Source organism: Schistocerca serialis, chromosome 9, assembly GCF_023864345.2.
Source record: "Schistocerca serialis cubense isolate TAMUIC-IGC-003099 chromosome 9, iqSchSeri2.2, whole genome shotgun sequence".
Taxonomy (NCBI): Eukaryota; Metazoa; Arthropoda; class Insecta; order Orthoptera; family Acrididae; genus Schistocerca; species Schistocerca serialis.
In genome coordinates, this window is record NC_064646.1 from 278,457,904 (window position 1) to 278,475,379 (window position 17,476).

The 17,476-nt window shown below is 41.7% G+C and overlaps 1 protein-coding gene across 1 annotated transcript in view; it reads right to left on the reverse strand.

Annotated features, from left to right (window-relative positions):
* The window catches only part of LOC126419539 (dynein axonemal intermediate chain 7-like), a 770,648-nt gene that overhangs the window by 35,587 nt on the left and 717,585 nt on the right, over window positions 1–17,476 (reverse strand). Inside the window, exon 14 of the mRNA XM_050086729.1 lies at window positions 2,125–2,220. Coding sequence (XP_049942686.1) covers window positions 2,125–2,220 — 96 coding nt within the window. The remainder of the gene's footprint in view (window positions 1–2,124; window positions 2,221–17,476) is intronic.

A 17,476-nucleotide genomic window follows, 5' to 3' on the forward strand; every position in this document is an offset into this window, starting at 1 on the left:
TGATAATGGCACATTTTTAGTATATTTTAGAGATTGTCTTTCATTTCAGATGCATAAAATGATATTTTAACTATTTAATGATAATGGAAGAGGACAATGTTGCCAGAATACCAACTTTTTACATAAGTCTTTTCATAATACATATCTCTTCAGTATGTCCAAGAAATAACAACATATATAATTTTAACACCACATTAAGAAATTTTAATAAATCATTAGTGAGTGGAACAATGCTACATAACTAGTTTACTAAATTTAAATCATACATAATTGTAATCATGTACAGTGATCATACAGCTGCACTAAGTTCTTTCAGTAAGCCAACAATGTGGCTTTTGCAATGGTTTATGAAATTCTGCTGTAACCCAAGAAACATTGTCTACAACAAAAATGATAGCCCCAAGGATAGGTATTCTTTGTTATCTTCCTCATCTTCCTATTCTGTGCCCTCCCAGCATTCAACTACAAGACATTTTTAAACCAATGGTTAGTCTAACTCTAAAATATAAAATAAGTGAACAGCAGTCAATAGCAGTATATTTATTTCCAGCTTCATTCACAAAGCTGTTATCCACATTGTAACACAAATTATTTTTATTGCTACAATTCTGGTTGTATCACCCCAGGATGCTTATGGTGATACCAGTAACAGGCGAGACTCAATTGCACCAGCAGCTTATGGTCACAGCAGGAACAGGTGAAACTCACATCATCAGTTTGAAGTAAACATCATAGGTCTAAGACATTAACCAGAAAACAGTAGCATCTACAATACTAATATTGACATTAACAGTGGAGGACATAGAAGTGCAGTCTGAGCTATATACTATTGCCTGTGACTCATTTATAAATGAAGACATGTATCAGAGCAGTGGTTCAGCAACAGTGTTACTGATAATATTACTTCTCATAGTAAATGTTAAAGCATTCAATACACAAGGGTTGGACATAAATACAGAAATATCAAAAAACACAACAGAGCAGCAGGCCTAACATTGTGTCAGAAACCTGTTGGCATTCAAAACAGCTTTCAGTCATCCCATAAAGAATAAATACAGGTCCTGTTTGCTTTCCAAGAGAATCTTATACTATTCTTTCTGCAAAATAATGGCAGGTTCACGTAGCAATGATGAAAATGGATAATGATCACACACCAAACTAGACCACAAAGGCTCAATAATATGGAGATCTGGTGACTGTGCTGGCCAGGGAAGATGCAACAGGTCATCCTCATGATCACAAAACCAGCCCTGGACAATGCAAGCTGTATGACCAGGGGCCCTGTCATCTTGGAACACAGCATCACCCATGGGGAACAAACACTGTAAATGGAATGGATATAATCACCTTAAAATGATCACATAATCCTTGACAGTAATGCAGCTTTGCAGAGTAACCATGGGGCTCATGGAATATCAAGATATGGCTTTTCCTTACATTCATGTTACACTCGTGAAATGGTCGTACAGGAAAACCCCCACTTCATCGCTATCTCAGAGATGCTGTGTCCCATCGCTTGTGTGCTGACTATAACACCACATTCAAACTCACATAAATCTTGATAGCCTGCCATTGTAGTGGCAGTACCCAATCTAACAACTGTGCCAGACACTTGTTGTCTTATATAGGTGTTGCTGACTTCAGCGCCATATTCTGCTTGTGTTTACATATCCCTGTAACTGAATATGCATATCTACACCAGTTTCTTTGGGGCTTCAGTGTAAATAAGTAAATATTAAGACGTGATGGAACAAGAGTTGGAAATTTCAGTAAGTATAGGCAAGGAGGGTATCAGGGATTAGGAACAAGTTTTGGATAAAGTTCCTACAACAAAATTTCTGAGGTGGTCCTGAAAATAAGATTTCAAATCACCCATATGGTGAAGCAGAAATCAAGATGATGGGTACTGTGTTGCAGAGAATTCTCTGTAACAAAGTATTAGGTGTTATCCAATTTTCACATCTGTCTTTCTTTTGTTTATATTGAAATATTCAAGGAACAATACCAACATTTGCCATAGTGAGGTCTTTCAAATTTATGACATTACTATCTTAACTCATAATTGTTTCACAAGTAAAGTGTTCTCTAGCACCATAAATTCATTTTAAAGTGTTTTTAACTTACCTTAATTAGAAAATATGGTTTGAAGTATGTCCCAACAATATCTTGCAGAGCATTAGTTGCACCATTCTGCAGGGCATTTAAGCACACCTTGTCCCCCTGTACATAAATGGACAAATATAAAACTGTTAATGAGTTAAAAGTCTGTTAGCATCACTAATAGATCAAGAATAGACCAAATTTTACATTTGGGATTAGAACTGTATTTATGAAACTACAACAAAGAACCATAGGAAAGATATTTAGTGTTGTCAGTATCGGAATTAGTTTTCTATGTGCTAACATTGCTAGAAATATAGATAAGAGTGCTGAGGGGTGAACATGAGTGAAGGAAGGAGGAAAACCAAACTAAGTGCATTGAAATGCAGATGGTATCTACAGAAAAACATAAATTTATGATAGGGAATATATAACAAATTAACATATGGGCATGCTGCCTGTGATCTCAGTGAGTTTTTTCAAAATGTAGGGGAAAGTATATGTACAGTGGTTGAGTTATAATGTCCCAGCCTGAAACAAAACACCTGTAATGAGCCAAAATAGATGCACAGTGACAGATTCACTCTCACAGGGCAGAGAACAAAACCACTGCATCTCACAAGAGTTCTGTCCATGACTTACAACAACACACTGAAAACCCTATATACAATATTTCACTCCCAGCATTTTAGGTGGGTCATACCTACATGAATTTATATTTTCACAAAGGAAAAGAGCACAATGATCAAATGATCAACCATAACAACATTAGATAGTGAATGAATCTAACTATAAGTTCACATGAAAGTGTTAATACAATGATGTTATTTCACATGCTCATAGTACACATGCACATGGGTAGGTGACTTGTGGAAAGTATTGAAGGACTCACAAATTGCAAATATGCTCATGAGGGCACACAGACTGCATCATTTGGCAGGTCCTAGGAGGGGGGGGAGGGCTGTTGTCCTCACTAATGTTAATGTGGCAGTATGGTTCGCGGGAAGAATGACTGCCGGAAAGCCTCCGTGTGCGCTCGAATCTCTCTAATTTCACAACCGTGATCTCCTTGGGAGGTATAAGTAGGGGAAGCAATATATTCAATACCTCATCCAGAAATGCGCCCTCTCGAAAACTGGACAGCAAGCTACACCACGATGCAGAGCGCCTCTCTTGCAGAGTCTGCCACTTGAGTTTGCTAAACATCTCCATAACGCTATCACGGTTACCAAATAACCCTGTGACAAAACGCGCCATTCTTCTTTGGATCTTCTCTATCTCCTCTGTCTACCCAACCTGGTACGGATCCCACACTGATGAGCAATACTCAAGTATAGGTCAAACGAGTGTTTTGTAAGCCACCTCCTTTGTTGATGGACTACATTTTCTAAGGATTCTCCCAATGAATCTCAACCTGACACCTGCCTTACCAACAATTAATTTTATGTGATCATTCCTCTTCAAATCATTCCGTACACATACTCCCAGATATTTTACAGAAGTAACTGCTACCAGTGTTTGTTCTGCTATCATATAATCATACAATAAAGGATCCTTCTTTCTATGTATTCACAATACATTACATTTGTCTTTGTTAAGGGTCAGTTGCCACTCCCTGCACCAAGTACCTATCCACTGCAGATCTTCCTGCATTTCACTGCAGTTTTCTAATGCTGGAGCATCTTGTTCCGTTTCACCACAGGGTTGCATATGAGCATTGGATTTGGGGTGCCAACAGGCGCAACTGGCACTGCAGAGAAAGCTACAGATCCACTGGCACTGAGGGTGCAGAGGCAACATGTTGTGTCATGGAAAGTGTGTCTGGGGTTGGGTCTGGCAGCAGGGGCAAGGTGATGAGCACTGCTGGTGGTTCCTCAGGGGCAGGTACCAGTGGAATGGGTGGCTCTGGAACTGGGTCCCATGCACTGGATGCTGTATCAGTGACACCAGCAGGTTGGTGGCATCTGTAAGGGCGTCAGCGTTGTCTGGTGCCAGCTTGATGTTGATCACTAGAGGTGCACAGGGGCTGAGTAGAATGAGATTTGCAGTGTCGTTGAGATGCAGAGAAAAGGTCTTTCCTCTGTGCTTGAGGACAAAGTGAGTGGCCAAGTACTGTGGGATGAGAGGTGGCTGGCAGGCATCTTTGCAGCACATGAATGTGAGCACATCCACAGGTCCCAGTGGACAAATGATCTGCACGCACCATGGCGCTGTGGTGGCTGCTGCTCCAAAGTGGGAATGCAAGCGAGCAAGCAGGGCAGTGGCTCACCAAAACCGCCTGGCACAACGAGAGGCTCACTGTATACAAACTCAACAGTGGACATCCCAAGTCGACTTTGTGGGTCACTTGAAAACATTGGAGAACCAGTGGCAGGGCGGCAGACCATGTGACAGTTTGGCAAGTGAGGGCAGCTTTTAAAGTCCTGTGAAACCACTCCACCGTGCCATTTGTGGCAGGGTGCTAGCTCATTGTTACATGAATGAAAGTGCCACAATTCTCGGTGAGAGTTTTGAAAAGGCAGCATGTAAATTAGTGCCATGGGCTGAAGTTATTTGGTGGGGGCAACAGAAATGTGATACCCTTGTGGCAACAAAAGCCCTAGCAAAGGTGTGCACTGAGATGTCCAGGATTGGCACAGCCTTCAGCCAGCAAGTTGTAATCTGTCCCCTCCTTTCTAATTCTAGCTATTACCCACAATAAGCAAAGTCTTTTATAAAAAATTTTGAGAGGAGCAAAGATTACAATTAACTTTCTAGTTTACTTAGCTCTTTGTGTAGATTTGGCTCCAGTTCTTTGTTTCAAGGAGTCTGATTCTTAGAAGCTGAAATTCTCTCATTTTTGGTCCTCATGGTTGAACTGATGTAAATAAATTTGAAGAGTGTTGTTGCAGAATTTTTGTTGTTACATTAATATATTTTGTCACGTTTTAGTACATTTTCACATTAACAAAGCCAAAATTACATTGTTTAACCTGAATACAAAAATACGTCCGATCACATCAGAGGCATGCTTACTACTACTTCACTCTGTGGTAATAACCATATTACAAAGGGCTTACAATTTTTCTTAACAAATAAATTTCTATTAATTTTGATTATTATTTCATAAATGAATCCAGAAATACACATAGTAAACAGTACTAGTTTAACTGTGCCAAGTAATTCATAATTTCAAATGTTTCTAAAAAAAATAACTGTACATTCAGAGATAGTACTTATCGATTGTAACATCAAAAATAAATTAATTGCTTTTAATAAATTTTTGCTTGAAATATAAAATACTGTGTGTAAAATTATATGAAAGTTTTCAGAGAAGCAGTTGACATAAAACTGACCCGTCCAAATCTCAAAAAATAATACAGGTATTGACAACTACAGTTGAGGAAAAGTAATGCTAAAGGAGGATGTCCCGTTACAAAGTGAACCTGTCAGATGTGGTGAGTACGTATCAGTAGCCACTAGACAATATAATGAGGCCTACAATGTTGACATGTAGATGCCAGAAACAATGTTCCACTGCAGGGAAAGCAGCAATCGAAGTGTGCACATGATGGCCCACTTTTGTGCATTGGAATGGTATAAAGGTGCATCCCCAGTTAGTACAATCTTGAAGAATACTGGGCTAGAAGAAATGCTCTGACATGATCATCACACATGAAAAGATGCTGGGATGTGACAAGCCATGGTGGTTGTCAAAGGCTGGTTTGCAGAGGTCCGGCATATGGCGGAGGTAGGGACAGATGCAGTATTCTGAACCATCTGGGTGGTCAGGGTTTGTAAGAAGGTCACTCCAGATGTGGAAGTTGGTACCAGGGACTTTTTGCAGTTGTAGAATGAGGCCAGATGTCCCCATGCATTGCTGGGGGATAACACCTAAGGTAGGCTGCCTGACATCAGTGATGATTGTGAGTGGGGCAGTAAAATGGGGGTGGGCCAGAAGGGCAGCACCAGCTAGTTCACACTTTGTGTGCTTGAAACTGTCTGTCATTGAGACACATCAGGGCAAGGATTTGTTTCCTTTTGTGTGGTCACCTTTTGTAGTGTGGCAGTGTAGGGATTACGTACGCTCACTGCATTTCTAAGGTGGTGCCAGAAAAAATTCACCATCCAAAGCAGCCGGCAGAGTTCCTTGAAGGTTGTGGGGTGTGGGAAGTCAGTTATTGTGTGGACCTTCTCAGCAAGTGGTTGGAAGCCTGCAGTGGATATAGCATGTTCCAGAAACTCGATCTCTTTAGCATCAAAAATGCTCTCCAGGTTAATTACAGCCCCTGCCCTCTGGAGGCAGAAGAATAACTCCTGGAATCTGCGAGGTTGCAAGGGTAGCTTAGGATATCATCCAGGTATGAAAAACATCCCAGAGGGCCGTGGAGAACACTGTCTAGAAGCACTGCTAGTTTTGGGCAGCATTGCAGATCCTGAATGACATAAAAATTATTTCAGAGAGGCCAAAAGATGTGATAACTGCTGTTTTCTCAATGTCCTCCAGGCAGACCAAAATTTTCATGAATGTTTTAAGGCAATCTATCTAGTTGAAGACTGTTGCACTGTGTAAGGGATCGTGATCCCACGAAGATAGATGCTAGTATCTGACACCCAGGTCAATAGCAGACAGGAGTCGATTGTCGAGTGCTGCAGGAGGCAGTGAGACGAGTGTTGAGTGAGCAGTGGTGATGGAGAGATGGGCAAGAATGGTGTTGAGTGAGTAATAAATGGTAAATTCACCGGAGTATGAAAAATGAGCGCGTCCCCCCTGATCGTCGTGGGGTGGACCCTCATCTATATCGATTCGCGAGTGATATGAATCCTAAAGTGCCAAGTGCCAAATTATGTGTTTCGCGTCAACCGCATCGGCCAGCAACAACCATGGATTGCAGTGAGGATTGTTGTGAATGATAACCATCATCATTGCGTGTGACGAAGTACCTAAAATCACCAAGTGATAAAAGACATAACCGTAACTAAATGTGTAAGGCGAAGGTAGCAACTGCCTCAAAATTTGTGTGTTAGTTGTTGTTGTTGTGGTCTTCAGTCCTGAGACTGGTTTGATGCAGCTCTCCATGCTACTCTATCCTGTGCAAGCTTCTTCATCTCCCAGTACCTACTGCAACCTACATCCTTCTGAATCTGCTTAGTGTATTGATCTCTTGGTCTCCCTCTATGATTTTTACCCTCCACACTGCCCTCCAATGCTAAATTTGTGATCCCTTGATGCCTCAAAACATGTCCTACCAACCGATCCCTTCTTCTAGTCAAGTTGTGCCACAAACTTCTCTTCTCCCCAATCCTATTCAATACCTCCTGATTAGTTACGTGATCTACCCACCTTATCTTCAGCATTCTTCTGTAGCACCACATTTCGAAAGCTTCTATTCTCTTCTTGTCCAAACTGGTTATCGTCCATGTGTGTTAGTAGAAAATACATATCAGTGTGTACATCACAACTTTTGTGGTCCTTAATAATAGACAAACTTTTCATCATTCCACTACTCAGTCTCAGAACAGCCGCATTCGGTTGAAATACCCCCCAAACTACAGAAGAAAAACTGATAGCCTTTCATCCATTAATCACACGGTCATATAATCATAATAACTAACTGTTAGGTGGCTTCGGTAAATTATACAAAACCCAATAAAGGAATTTAAACAGGGGTGTTACAACTGGAGAGGTCATTGCTGTAGCTGCACAAGAGGGGCACGGGTTAATAGTTGGGAACTGTCCACACGTTTAGTGCCTGATAGTATCCACAAGGGTGCCACTCCTATCTTTTCTGAGGTCCATGTGAAGGGCAGAGGCCCACGGGCTTTTACAGGGGTGGAGCACACTGGCAGTGATCACTGCCTCAATCTTACCCTGAGTGGCTCCTTGCTTGTATAGTGGAAGATGGCAGGCACTGGAGAAAACCAGATGACCCTGCATTGTTGCTAGGTAGTGTACCATGTCTAGTTGCACCATCTAGGAGAGAGGGTTTGGGGGGGTGGGGGGGAGGTGGGTGCTGAAAGGACAAGTGATGAGAGGAAGTGTGGTATCACATTTCAGTACCACCCCACAGGCATCATAGCAACGGAATTTCAAGTTTCCATCAGATGATGATCACAGTTGTGTGAGATCTTGTGGGCCAAATGGAGCACACTCACTGACCCACACCTCCAGTAGCTGTGAGCACCCTCTGCCACTTCAACAAAGGACAGCCAATAGCAGCTGCTCACCTCATTTGTGCTCAGAGCCACTTTGCGATAAGATGTTACACAGATGCTGCCTGGTCACTGCCCCATCATTGTTGTTCATGCTTTAGTACAGAGACATTTTTCCTTGTGGACATTGTGATAGTTGGACTCTGTTTCTTGCTACACTATTTGTAATGGTTCTTCTTATATTTGCCAACATATAAGTTAAGTAAATCTTCGGTTTACTGTGTTACAGTACTCGCTAATCACTTTTTTTCCTTTCCAGCTTTCCTATGATGACAGTTGCCCCACCAATCTGTAGACCACCTCCACTTACTATTGTGTATGAAGTCATACACAACTTCTGGTGATGAGACATCGAGCTTATGTGTGACAGTCATCAATCATAATTGCTTTCTTCCTGTTCTGTCATCTTTTTGTTTGGTTTTTGTAGCTCTTGCTTACTCAATGCTTGCTTTGCTTGTGCTCTTTATGTTCTAGGTTTTAGGCTTGGCATTTGTCACTTTTGCCTCCCCCCCCCCTTTTTCTATTTTCTCTGTGCTTCATTGTCTTACTATTTTTGATTTCCGCTGTTTGTCTTTGCGCCTTGATTAACTGTCTTGTTCTCTTACACATTGTTTACTTATTATGGCTACTAAACTGCACTTGCCTGCTGCACCACCTGCAGTTACTTTAGTTTATTCAGTTTCAGAGTCCACAAATTGTGCAGCTGCTTGAAGTGATGAATTGCTTCACAACAGTACAGGTGACTTCACAGAAGACACCAGGCCCAATAGGTGTAACACCACCTGCACTGCCTGTGTATGTGCCGTCATTTCACCAGTTTGACAAGATGGAGGAAGACTGGACAGAGTACCTTGCACTACTCAATGCACATATTGCAGCACAACACATATCAGGTACTGCCAAACATTATTATTTCTTCTCCATGGCAGGAGTGGTATATATCACTTGTGCACCAGATTCTTTCCCATATCCCACCCTGACCTAGTAGACCATGAGAACTTATTGCAGGCACTTACTAAATATTATGAGGATAGTGTTCAAGTGACAACTGCCCATTACAATTTCTTTAGGTTGTTTAAGCAACAAGGACAGACATACCATCAGTGGGTGACTGAAGTGCAAAGCCTTACTAGATAGTTTGGATTCAAATGTAACTGTGGCAAATACTACAGTGATGCAATGGTTCCTGATGCCCTCATACGCACTGTAGCAGACTGCACAGATTCTTAAGTAATGCCCACTCTTTCTTACAACAGGTTCTGCAGACTATCAGTGTCTGTGCAAAAGTACAGAAGACAATTTTGGGGGAGCACCTATTTGTCTGTAGGTAGCTGTGGCAAAACGGCCTCACCACTGGTACTGTCAGCCACAGTCAGACAGTGTTAATGAATATGTGTCGCAGCAGGCACAAGTGTGAACTCATAACTCATGCACGTTCACTGATCTTGGCCCTTGCATGAAGTGCCCTTCTTTTTTTTTTTTGTGGCAAATGAGGACATGTACAACGTACAGGCTGTGTGCTTACAGAAACATAAAACACCTCCTTCTGCAAGTTTAGGTCACAACATGTGTGTAGTGTGTTTTTGAAGCCCCAACAGTGTGGTAGCCATTCAGAAAAGGCTCCCAACTCATTTATAATGCTACATGAAGACAAAAAACATTTTGTGTCTCTCACTATTGCTGAACAATCAGTCAATTGGCAACTTGACACTAGAGCTTCAGTGACTTTGCTCAGCCATTGCACTTATGAAGTGTTAGGGTAACCCAAGTTGTGCACATCATGCCATATGCTAACTGTGTATACCAGCCAAGACATTCCTGTCTTAGTATCTTAGGTACTTGTATCCTTCCCACAGCTTTCCAAAATTTGTCAAAGACAGCGACATTCACAGTGCTTTCCTATGAAAACAGTAATAATATTTTCAGTCTAGACTCTTTTGATTTGTTTGGGCTAAGTATACAGGATAATGAACATCCTGTTTCTTACTTTGATCCTTGGGAGAGTGTTGTTAAGTTATGTGCAGAATTTCAGAATTTGTCGCCCATGTCAAAATGAAGGCCACTACACAGTCACATCTTGTTTGAGCTCTTCCTGCCCATCACACTCTTTGTGAACAGGTGGCTCAGAAACTTAACAGTTTGCAAGACAGAGGGGTCATAGTGCTCACTACTGCCAGTCAGTGGGCATCCCCTCTTGTCATTCTGAGGAACCTATCGAGCAGACTCCAGTTGTGTGCCAATTTTAAGGAAATTGTGAAGCCCCAAACAGTCATTGGTGGTAATGCCTTGCTACATACTGGGTGCTGGTCGTCACTTTTCTAAGACTGATTTGTGTGGCACTCAAAAATCCCTCTGGATTGATGGATCTTTGTATTAACACTCATCTAGGTCATTTCCAATTTTTGAGATTGCCATTTGGCAGTGCTTCCACACCCGCCATATTTCAATGCTTTCTGGAGTAGCTCACTGCAAAAATTCTTTTTTGCTGAAATTGTCATCTCAGGACACACTCCAGAAGAACACATAAGCAATCTTCACACTTTGTTCCAAGTGTTGTCTGCAGCTGGTTTTAAAAATAACAGAGACAAGTGTGTGTTTTTTCTGACTGAACTTGAGCACTTAGGACGTGTCATTAATAGTCAGGGTATTCACCCCTTGCAATCACATTTGCTTGCTATCTGTGGCCTTCTGTCCCCAGGCAATCTGTGGAAATTGCAGCCTTTGTTAGTGAAGCTCACATATTACATCCAGGTTATTCTTAATGCTGTTCAAATTGCAGCTCCCTTGCATCATTTGTGAATGAAAAATGTCTCTTGTGATCAATGCCTTGTTCATTTTGATCCACCCAAACCTATGATCTGGTGTGTAGATGCTTCCTCTTAAAACATTGGTGCAGTTTTATTACATACATTTGATTCTGTTGACAGACCGACTGCCTCTGCTTCAAAGTTATTGAGCAAAGCTCATTGTAATTATTCACAAATTGGAGAGGAGGCTCTCATCATTGTTAGTGATGTCATTAAGATTCACAGTTTCTTTTTGGCAGAAAATTTCATGTGGTGGCTAACCATAAATCTCTACAATCTTCAATTATCACTTCTTAGTCAGTCCCAACTTGCACAGTGCAGAAGTTGCAACAGTGGACTCTTCTTTCGCCAAATTATCGATATGACATGTATCAGCCCACCTATAATTATACTAATGCAGGTGCTCTTCTTTCCCTATCTGTTGGCCCAGATTCATATTTCAAGTCCTCTGCTTCTTGTTGCTACACAAATGCACAAGACACAGATGTTTGCATAGCATTCAACTTAATCCATTGACTTACTAATATTTTTCCCTACATTTACCGTTTAAATTTATGAAAATCAACATATTTTGTCTTACACACTCTTATTTTTTGGTAGTAATTCCTTATAATTCTTACCTTACTGTTTATTTAAGTGATGAGGAATGAAGATAATACTGTTTTAGAAGTTTTTGTTGGTATTAGACAAGGGATGTTCAAAAAGTAGGTGACTATTCAAATGGCACGGGCAACTTATATTCAGTTATTGATCTTTTTTTTTTGTTAAGTTGGTACATATGTACCAAACATATGTTCACAGTTTCAAGTGTACAGCGTACTTCATTTCTTTTTAACAGATGGAAAGGTTAGATGTGTTTTAATGTGCTCGGCAATTTTCGATTATTATAAAAAAATGGAGCAAAAAATTTGCATCAAATTTTATGTGAAAAATGGAATCAAGTGCTTTAAAACACTTGAAACATTGACAGAGGCATACAGTGAGTGTGCTCTAAGTAAAAAAAAATGTTTACAAGTGGTAGAAGCTCTTCCAGGATGGTTGAGAACATGCCAATGATGAACCTCACTCTGGATGCCCCAGCACTTCAACAACAGATGATAGCATTGAAGCTGTGAAGAAAATTGTTTTTGATAATCATCAAGCCTTCTTGGTTACCCAGGCCTGCCAGCCCAAAGTTTGGTACAGATTTATTGATGACATCTTCATGATCTGGACTCACAGTGAAGAAGAACTCCAGAATTTCCTCTCCAACCTCAAGTCCTTTGGTTCCATCAGATTCACCTGGTCCTACTCCAAATCCCATGCCACTTTCCTTGACATTGACCTCCATCTGTCCGATGGCCAGCTTCACACATCCGTCCACATCAAACCCACCAACAAGCAACAGTACATCCATTATGACAGCTGCCACCCATTCCACATCAAAGTCCCTTCCCTACAGCCTAGGTCTCCGTGACAAATGAATCTGCTCCAGTCCGGAATCCCTGAACCATTACACCAGCAACCTGAAAACAGCTTTCGCATCCCGCAACTACCCTCCCCACCTGGTACAGAAGTGAATTACCAGAGCCACTTCCTCATCCCCTCAAACCCAGAACCTCCCACAGAAGAACCCTAAAACTGCCCCACTTGTGACAGGATACTTTCTGGGACTGGATCAGACTCTGAATGTGGCTCTCCAGCAGGGATATGACTTCCTCAAATCCTGCCCTGAAATGAGATCCATCCTTCATGAAATCCTCCCCACTCCACCAAGAGTGTCTTTCCGCCACCCACCTAACCTTCGTAACCTCTTGGTTCATCCCTATGAAATCCCCAAACCACCTTCCCTACCCTCTGGCTCCTACCCTTGTAACTGCCCCTGGTGTAAAACCTGTCCCATGCACCCTCCCACCACTACCTACTCCAATCCTGTAACGCGGAAGGTGTACACGATCAAAGGCAGAGCCACGTGTGAAAGCACCCACGTGATTTACCAACTGACCTGCCTACACTGTGAAGCTTTCTGTGTTTCTTCAGTATATCCTCTCTTCCCATTACCCACCAGGCCTGAGCCTCCACTAATTTCAAGTTGCTGCCGCTCATACCTCACCTGTCATTCAACAACATCTTTGCCTCTGTACTTCTGCCTCGACTGACATCTCTGCCCGAACTCTTTGCCTTTACAAATGTGTGCTTGTGTCTGTACATGTGCAGATGGATATGTGTGTGTGTGCGAGTGTATACCTGTCCTTTTTTCCCCCTAAGGTAAGTCTTTCCGCTCCCGGGATCGGAATGACTCCTTACCTTCTCCCTTAAAACCCACATCCTTTCATCTTTCCCTCTCCTTCCCTCTTTCCTGATGAAGCAACCGTTGGTTGCAAAAGCTTGAATTTTGTGTGTGTGTTTGTTTGTGTGTCTATCAACATGCCAATGCTTTCGTTTCATAAGTTACATAATCTTTGTTTTTAGATATATTTTTCCCACGTGGAATTTTATTATATTTATATATATGCTACCCACACACCTGTTGAAACTGTATGCACAGACTCCACAGTACATGGGGATGACAATATATAACAAGTTAATTGGCAAAACATATTTAATATGAAGCCATAAATTTTAAAAATGAGTCTACAGCAGATTCTTTGGGAGAAATGTTACTATTCAATAGAAGAAATCGTAGAGGATGAAATGATCATTTGAGCAATGGGTAAGTAAGTATTAGATTTTATTGTATGTATAACAAAATCGTATTATTATTATTATTATTATTATGCTGTCTGTTAACATCAGCTGTTCTTTGTTTTTGGTAAAATTTTACGATAATTTGATGTGTCTCCTAGGTCTGAATCAAATGATTTAGATTATGTGCATTATGAGGCAAATCAACCACAATTCACAGTCCCAAATATGGTTGCATTAGTTCTATAACAGCATCAGTAATCAGGATTTCTTTATTACTTGGCTCATGTTTCATGCCTGTATAAATATCAAATTCTCAACAGTAGCCACTATTTGACTCACAAATTTTGAAGAACTTTATTTTGAAATGTGCCCCTTTTTTGGGGATTGAACTGGATGTGGCAGAGTCTACTCTGAATTTCATGAGGCTTTCATCAACTTCAGTATCTTCTTCAGGATAATAAACACTCCGGGAATTTTGTTGGAAATTGTTAGTAAAAGGTTGCAACTTGTTGAGATGTTTAGATGATTTGCAGGGGCAGCATTTCCATTGTATGCAAAATGAAGGAAACTAGAAATATGTAAGAATCTTCTATATGGCACAGTGGCAGAAAAGAAAGGACTATGAGCTGATTTTTTTAGGGACTAGTATCACTGAAGTGTTGGCTTCTTCAACTGTGCCTTAAGCATACATAAAGCAAAATATGCTTGAATTTCATCAACTGTAGCAGGAAACAAATCAGTTTGATTCTGAAGCAGGACTACTTTTATAACAATATGTTGCATATGTATTTGTTTATACTGCTACATCCTCCCAGAATGACAAATTAATGATTTTTCTGTGCATATCTAAGAGGGTTAGTTGTTGAGGGACTTGTCTTTGAACCCTAGGACTGATGCCACCAGGAAGGTCTATCCTGATTTATTCCCCATTTCCTTTTATCTACCTTCTGTTTTCTAGCAAAATCCCACCTGTTGCAGCGTTGGTCTCCTTTATCTTAACTATCAGAAACACCACTTTCAAAAACATCACTTACAGAAATGTCACTGTCACTTTTATTCAACAGACTTCCCACTTCGTTATAGAAACTTTTAATGGCACAGTATTGCTTACTCCTACACAGTTGGTGAAAAATCCTGAAAATGATTGCTTATAACTCGAAAAATATCAAAAGAAATAGAATGTATTACATACACCAGTAAACAACTCTATTTCTCAGATTTCCAATGTTATATAACATGTCATGCCATCTATTGACAGAAAAGAAGAAACACTAAGAAAGTGTTACAGATGCTTCACCTGTCTCACATCCAGCAAATGTAGTAACAGACTTTAGACCTGTGAACAACTGTGAGCCAGTTGTATAAGCCAATGGGTTTATCCACAGCAGTGGATCTTGATACACAAATTCTGTTGCACTATGCCTGCATTGGTTGGCTGTCTTGTCAGAGACTTTTGTAGCTTTGTGGTTTGCTGATATTTTGACTGTCAGCATGCCCTTGCAATTCTACAATGTGTCATTTTGTTTTGGGCTAATAATGACCAGTCACATGTTATGGTTCCCCAGGATCTCCAGCCTGACATGCTTCTTTTACTAACAACAGTCAATGGGGCATCATTCATGCAAAGCAGATGGCGCAACATCATTGTTCTTTGCACAGTCTGGATGTGGAAACTGAACAGTTGACTTCCATTACCAAGCCTGTACTGAACATCAGTCAGCCCCACTTCAGCAGTTCTTTGAATGACCTAAACCTCAAGCACCTTGGCAACATTTGCACTTGAATTTCATTGGTACTTACTGGAACACACGTTGGCTCATCATTGTTGACAGTTTCAGTAAATACCCCTTCATGGTTCCTATGCACTCTATTGTGGCTCATTCCACAATCCAGGCCTTGTCATCGATCTTTTACCTCAAGGGATTGTGTGAAGTGATAGTGACTGCCAACAGGCCTCAATTTGTTGCCATCAAGTTTGCATGGGTTTGCACTGCTCCCTGCATCAAGCACATTATGTGTGCACCATGCCACTCACAATCCAATGGCGAATCTGAAAGCTTTGAATGAACATTTAAGCAACAGATGGACAAACTTTGTAGCTCTTCTTGTCTTCCTACTGCTACCAGCCAGGTGACGGATAATTACTGGAGGAGTTGTTACATGGGTGGGTGCCACCACACCTTGCTTTTGTTGCTGCACCCTTCACAGTGGGTGGTGCACACTCCGTCCAGACAAGCAAAGTTTCACACTAATGATTTAGTCTTTTACAGACTGTATGGCAGATGGCGGTGGTGAGAGCGAGGCACAGTTGTATGATGTATTGGATGTTTATTTCTACTGCAGCACAACCAGGATCAAATTTGTCCTTGGGATATGTGTGATCCTTTCACAAGCTTTGTGCTTTTGAATTCTGAGCCTGCCTGGATGCAACAGTTCCCAGTGCCACTAGGTCTTGTGAGCCGATCAGTGCCAGTCCCAGATCTGATGGAAGTTGATGCCCTTTCCTGGTCATTGCTGTCTTGACAGACAGTGTCTTCTGGGGATGGGCCCCTCTTCCTGGTCACTGCTCCATGTGCTGCATCAGGTCCCTCTGCAGTCATCAAGATACTTCTGACTCTGTCTGCTGCTCTGCCTCTGGATGTGGGTGCACACGATTGGACAAGCTCAGGGCATATGCCGGGGCATAGGGAAGCTCAGCATTGGCCTCAGTTTTGGCTCCTCTCATTGCCACCTGCACCCAGCCCCCGCCCCCCCCCCCCCCCCCCCCTCCAATCATTGTTCACTCAACTACACTGACAACAAGGTTGAGGTCAGTTGTGGGGAAGGAATGTGATATCATGTATTGATACCACCCCAAATTTGCAAGTTTCTGTGAGATGCTGATAGTGGTTATGCCAAATGTGGCAAACTCAATGGAGCACACCCAGGGAGACTCACCTCCAGCTGCTCCACACTTTAAGTAAATCTTAGTTTTTCTGTGTTAACTTGCTCACTAATCGTTTTTGCTCCTGTCCCACTTTCCTAGATGACAGCAGCCATGCCACTCTGTAGTCCACCTCTCCCTTAGCACTGTGTACAGAGTTATACACAACAAGAGGGAATTCTTCAAGGAGATCAGCAAAATGGCCAAAATAAGATACCTGCATGGTGGTGGACTGAGTGGCTATGCAGGATGTATGGGGATGTAATAGGGGATGTGCCATTTATAATGCAGTGATTTGCCAGATTGAGAAGCAGGCCATTGTGGGAAATGAAATGATTGCCAAGGACAGGGTCCATGTTAGTGGAAGATAGTGGAAGGCCGTGAGAAATCTCGACTGATTCCTATGCCAATGGAACAGGTATGGGAGAAGTAATTGGTGGTGACTGAGCCATTAGATGCAGCGAGGAGTAGGGGGGGGAAGATGGGTGGTGGCCATAAGAGGGTAACAACTTACTGGGAAAAAATGGATAGGTCAGATCCAGTATCAACTAGGTATGCTATGGGGAAGGAAAGGTCACAATGATCATGTACAAATAGGTACTGTGAGATTGCAGAGCTACTTGGGGTGCCTAGAGCCAGTTGCTGCTGATGTTTGGGGCCATTAGCACAGTGCTTAACAATTTGGTGTATTGCTGCCAAAATGTTCATGGTACCAGTAAAGACACCCACACCAAAAAAATCTAGGTAATTCCCAGGGGTTGGGTGTGGGAGTAGGGGAGGGGTGGCC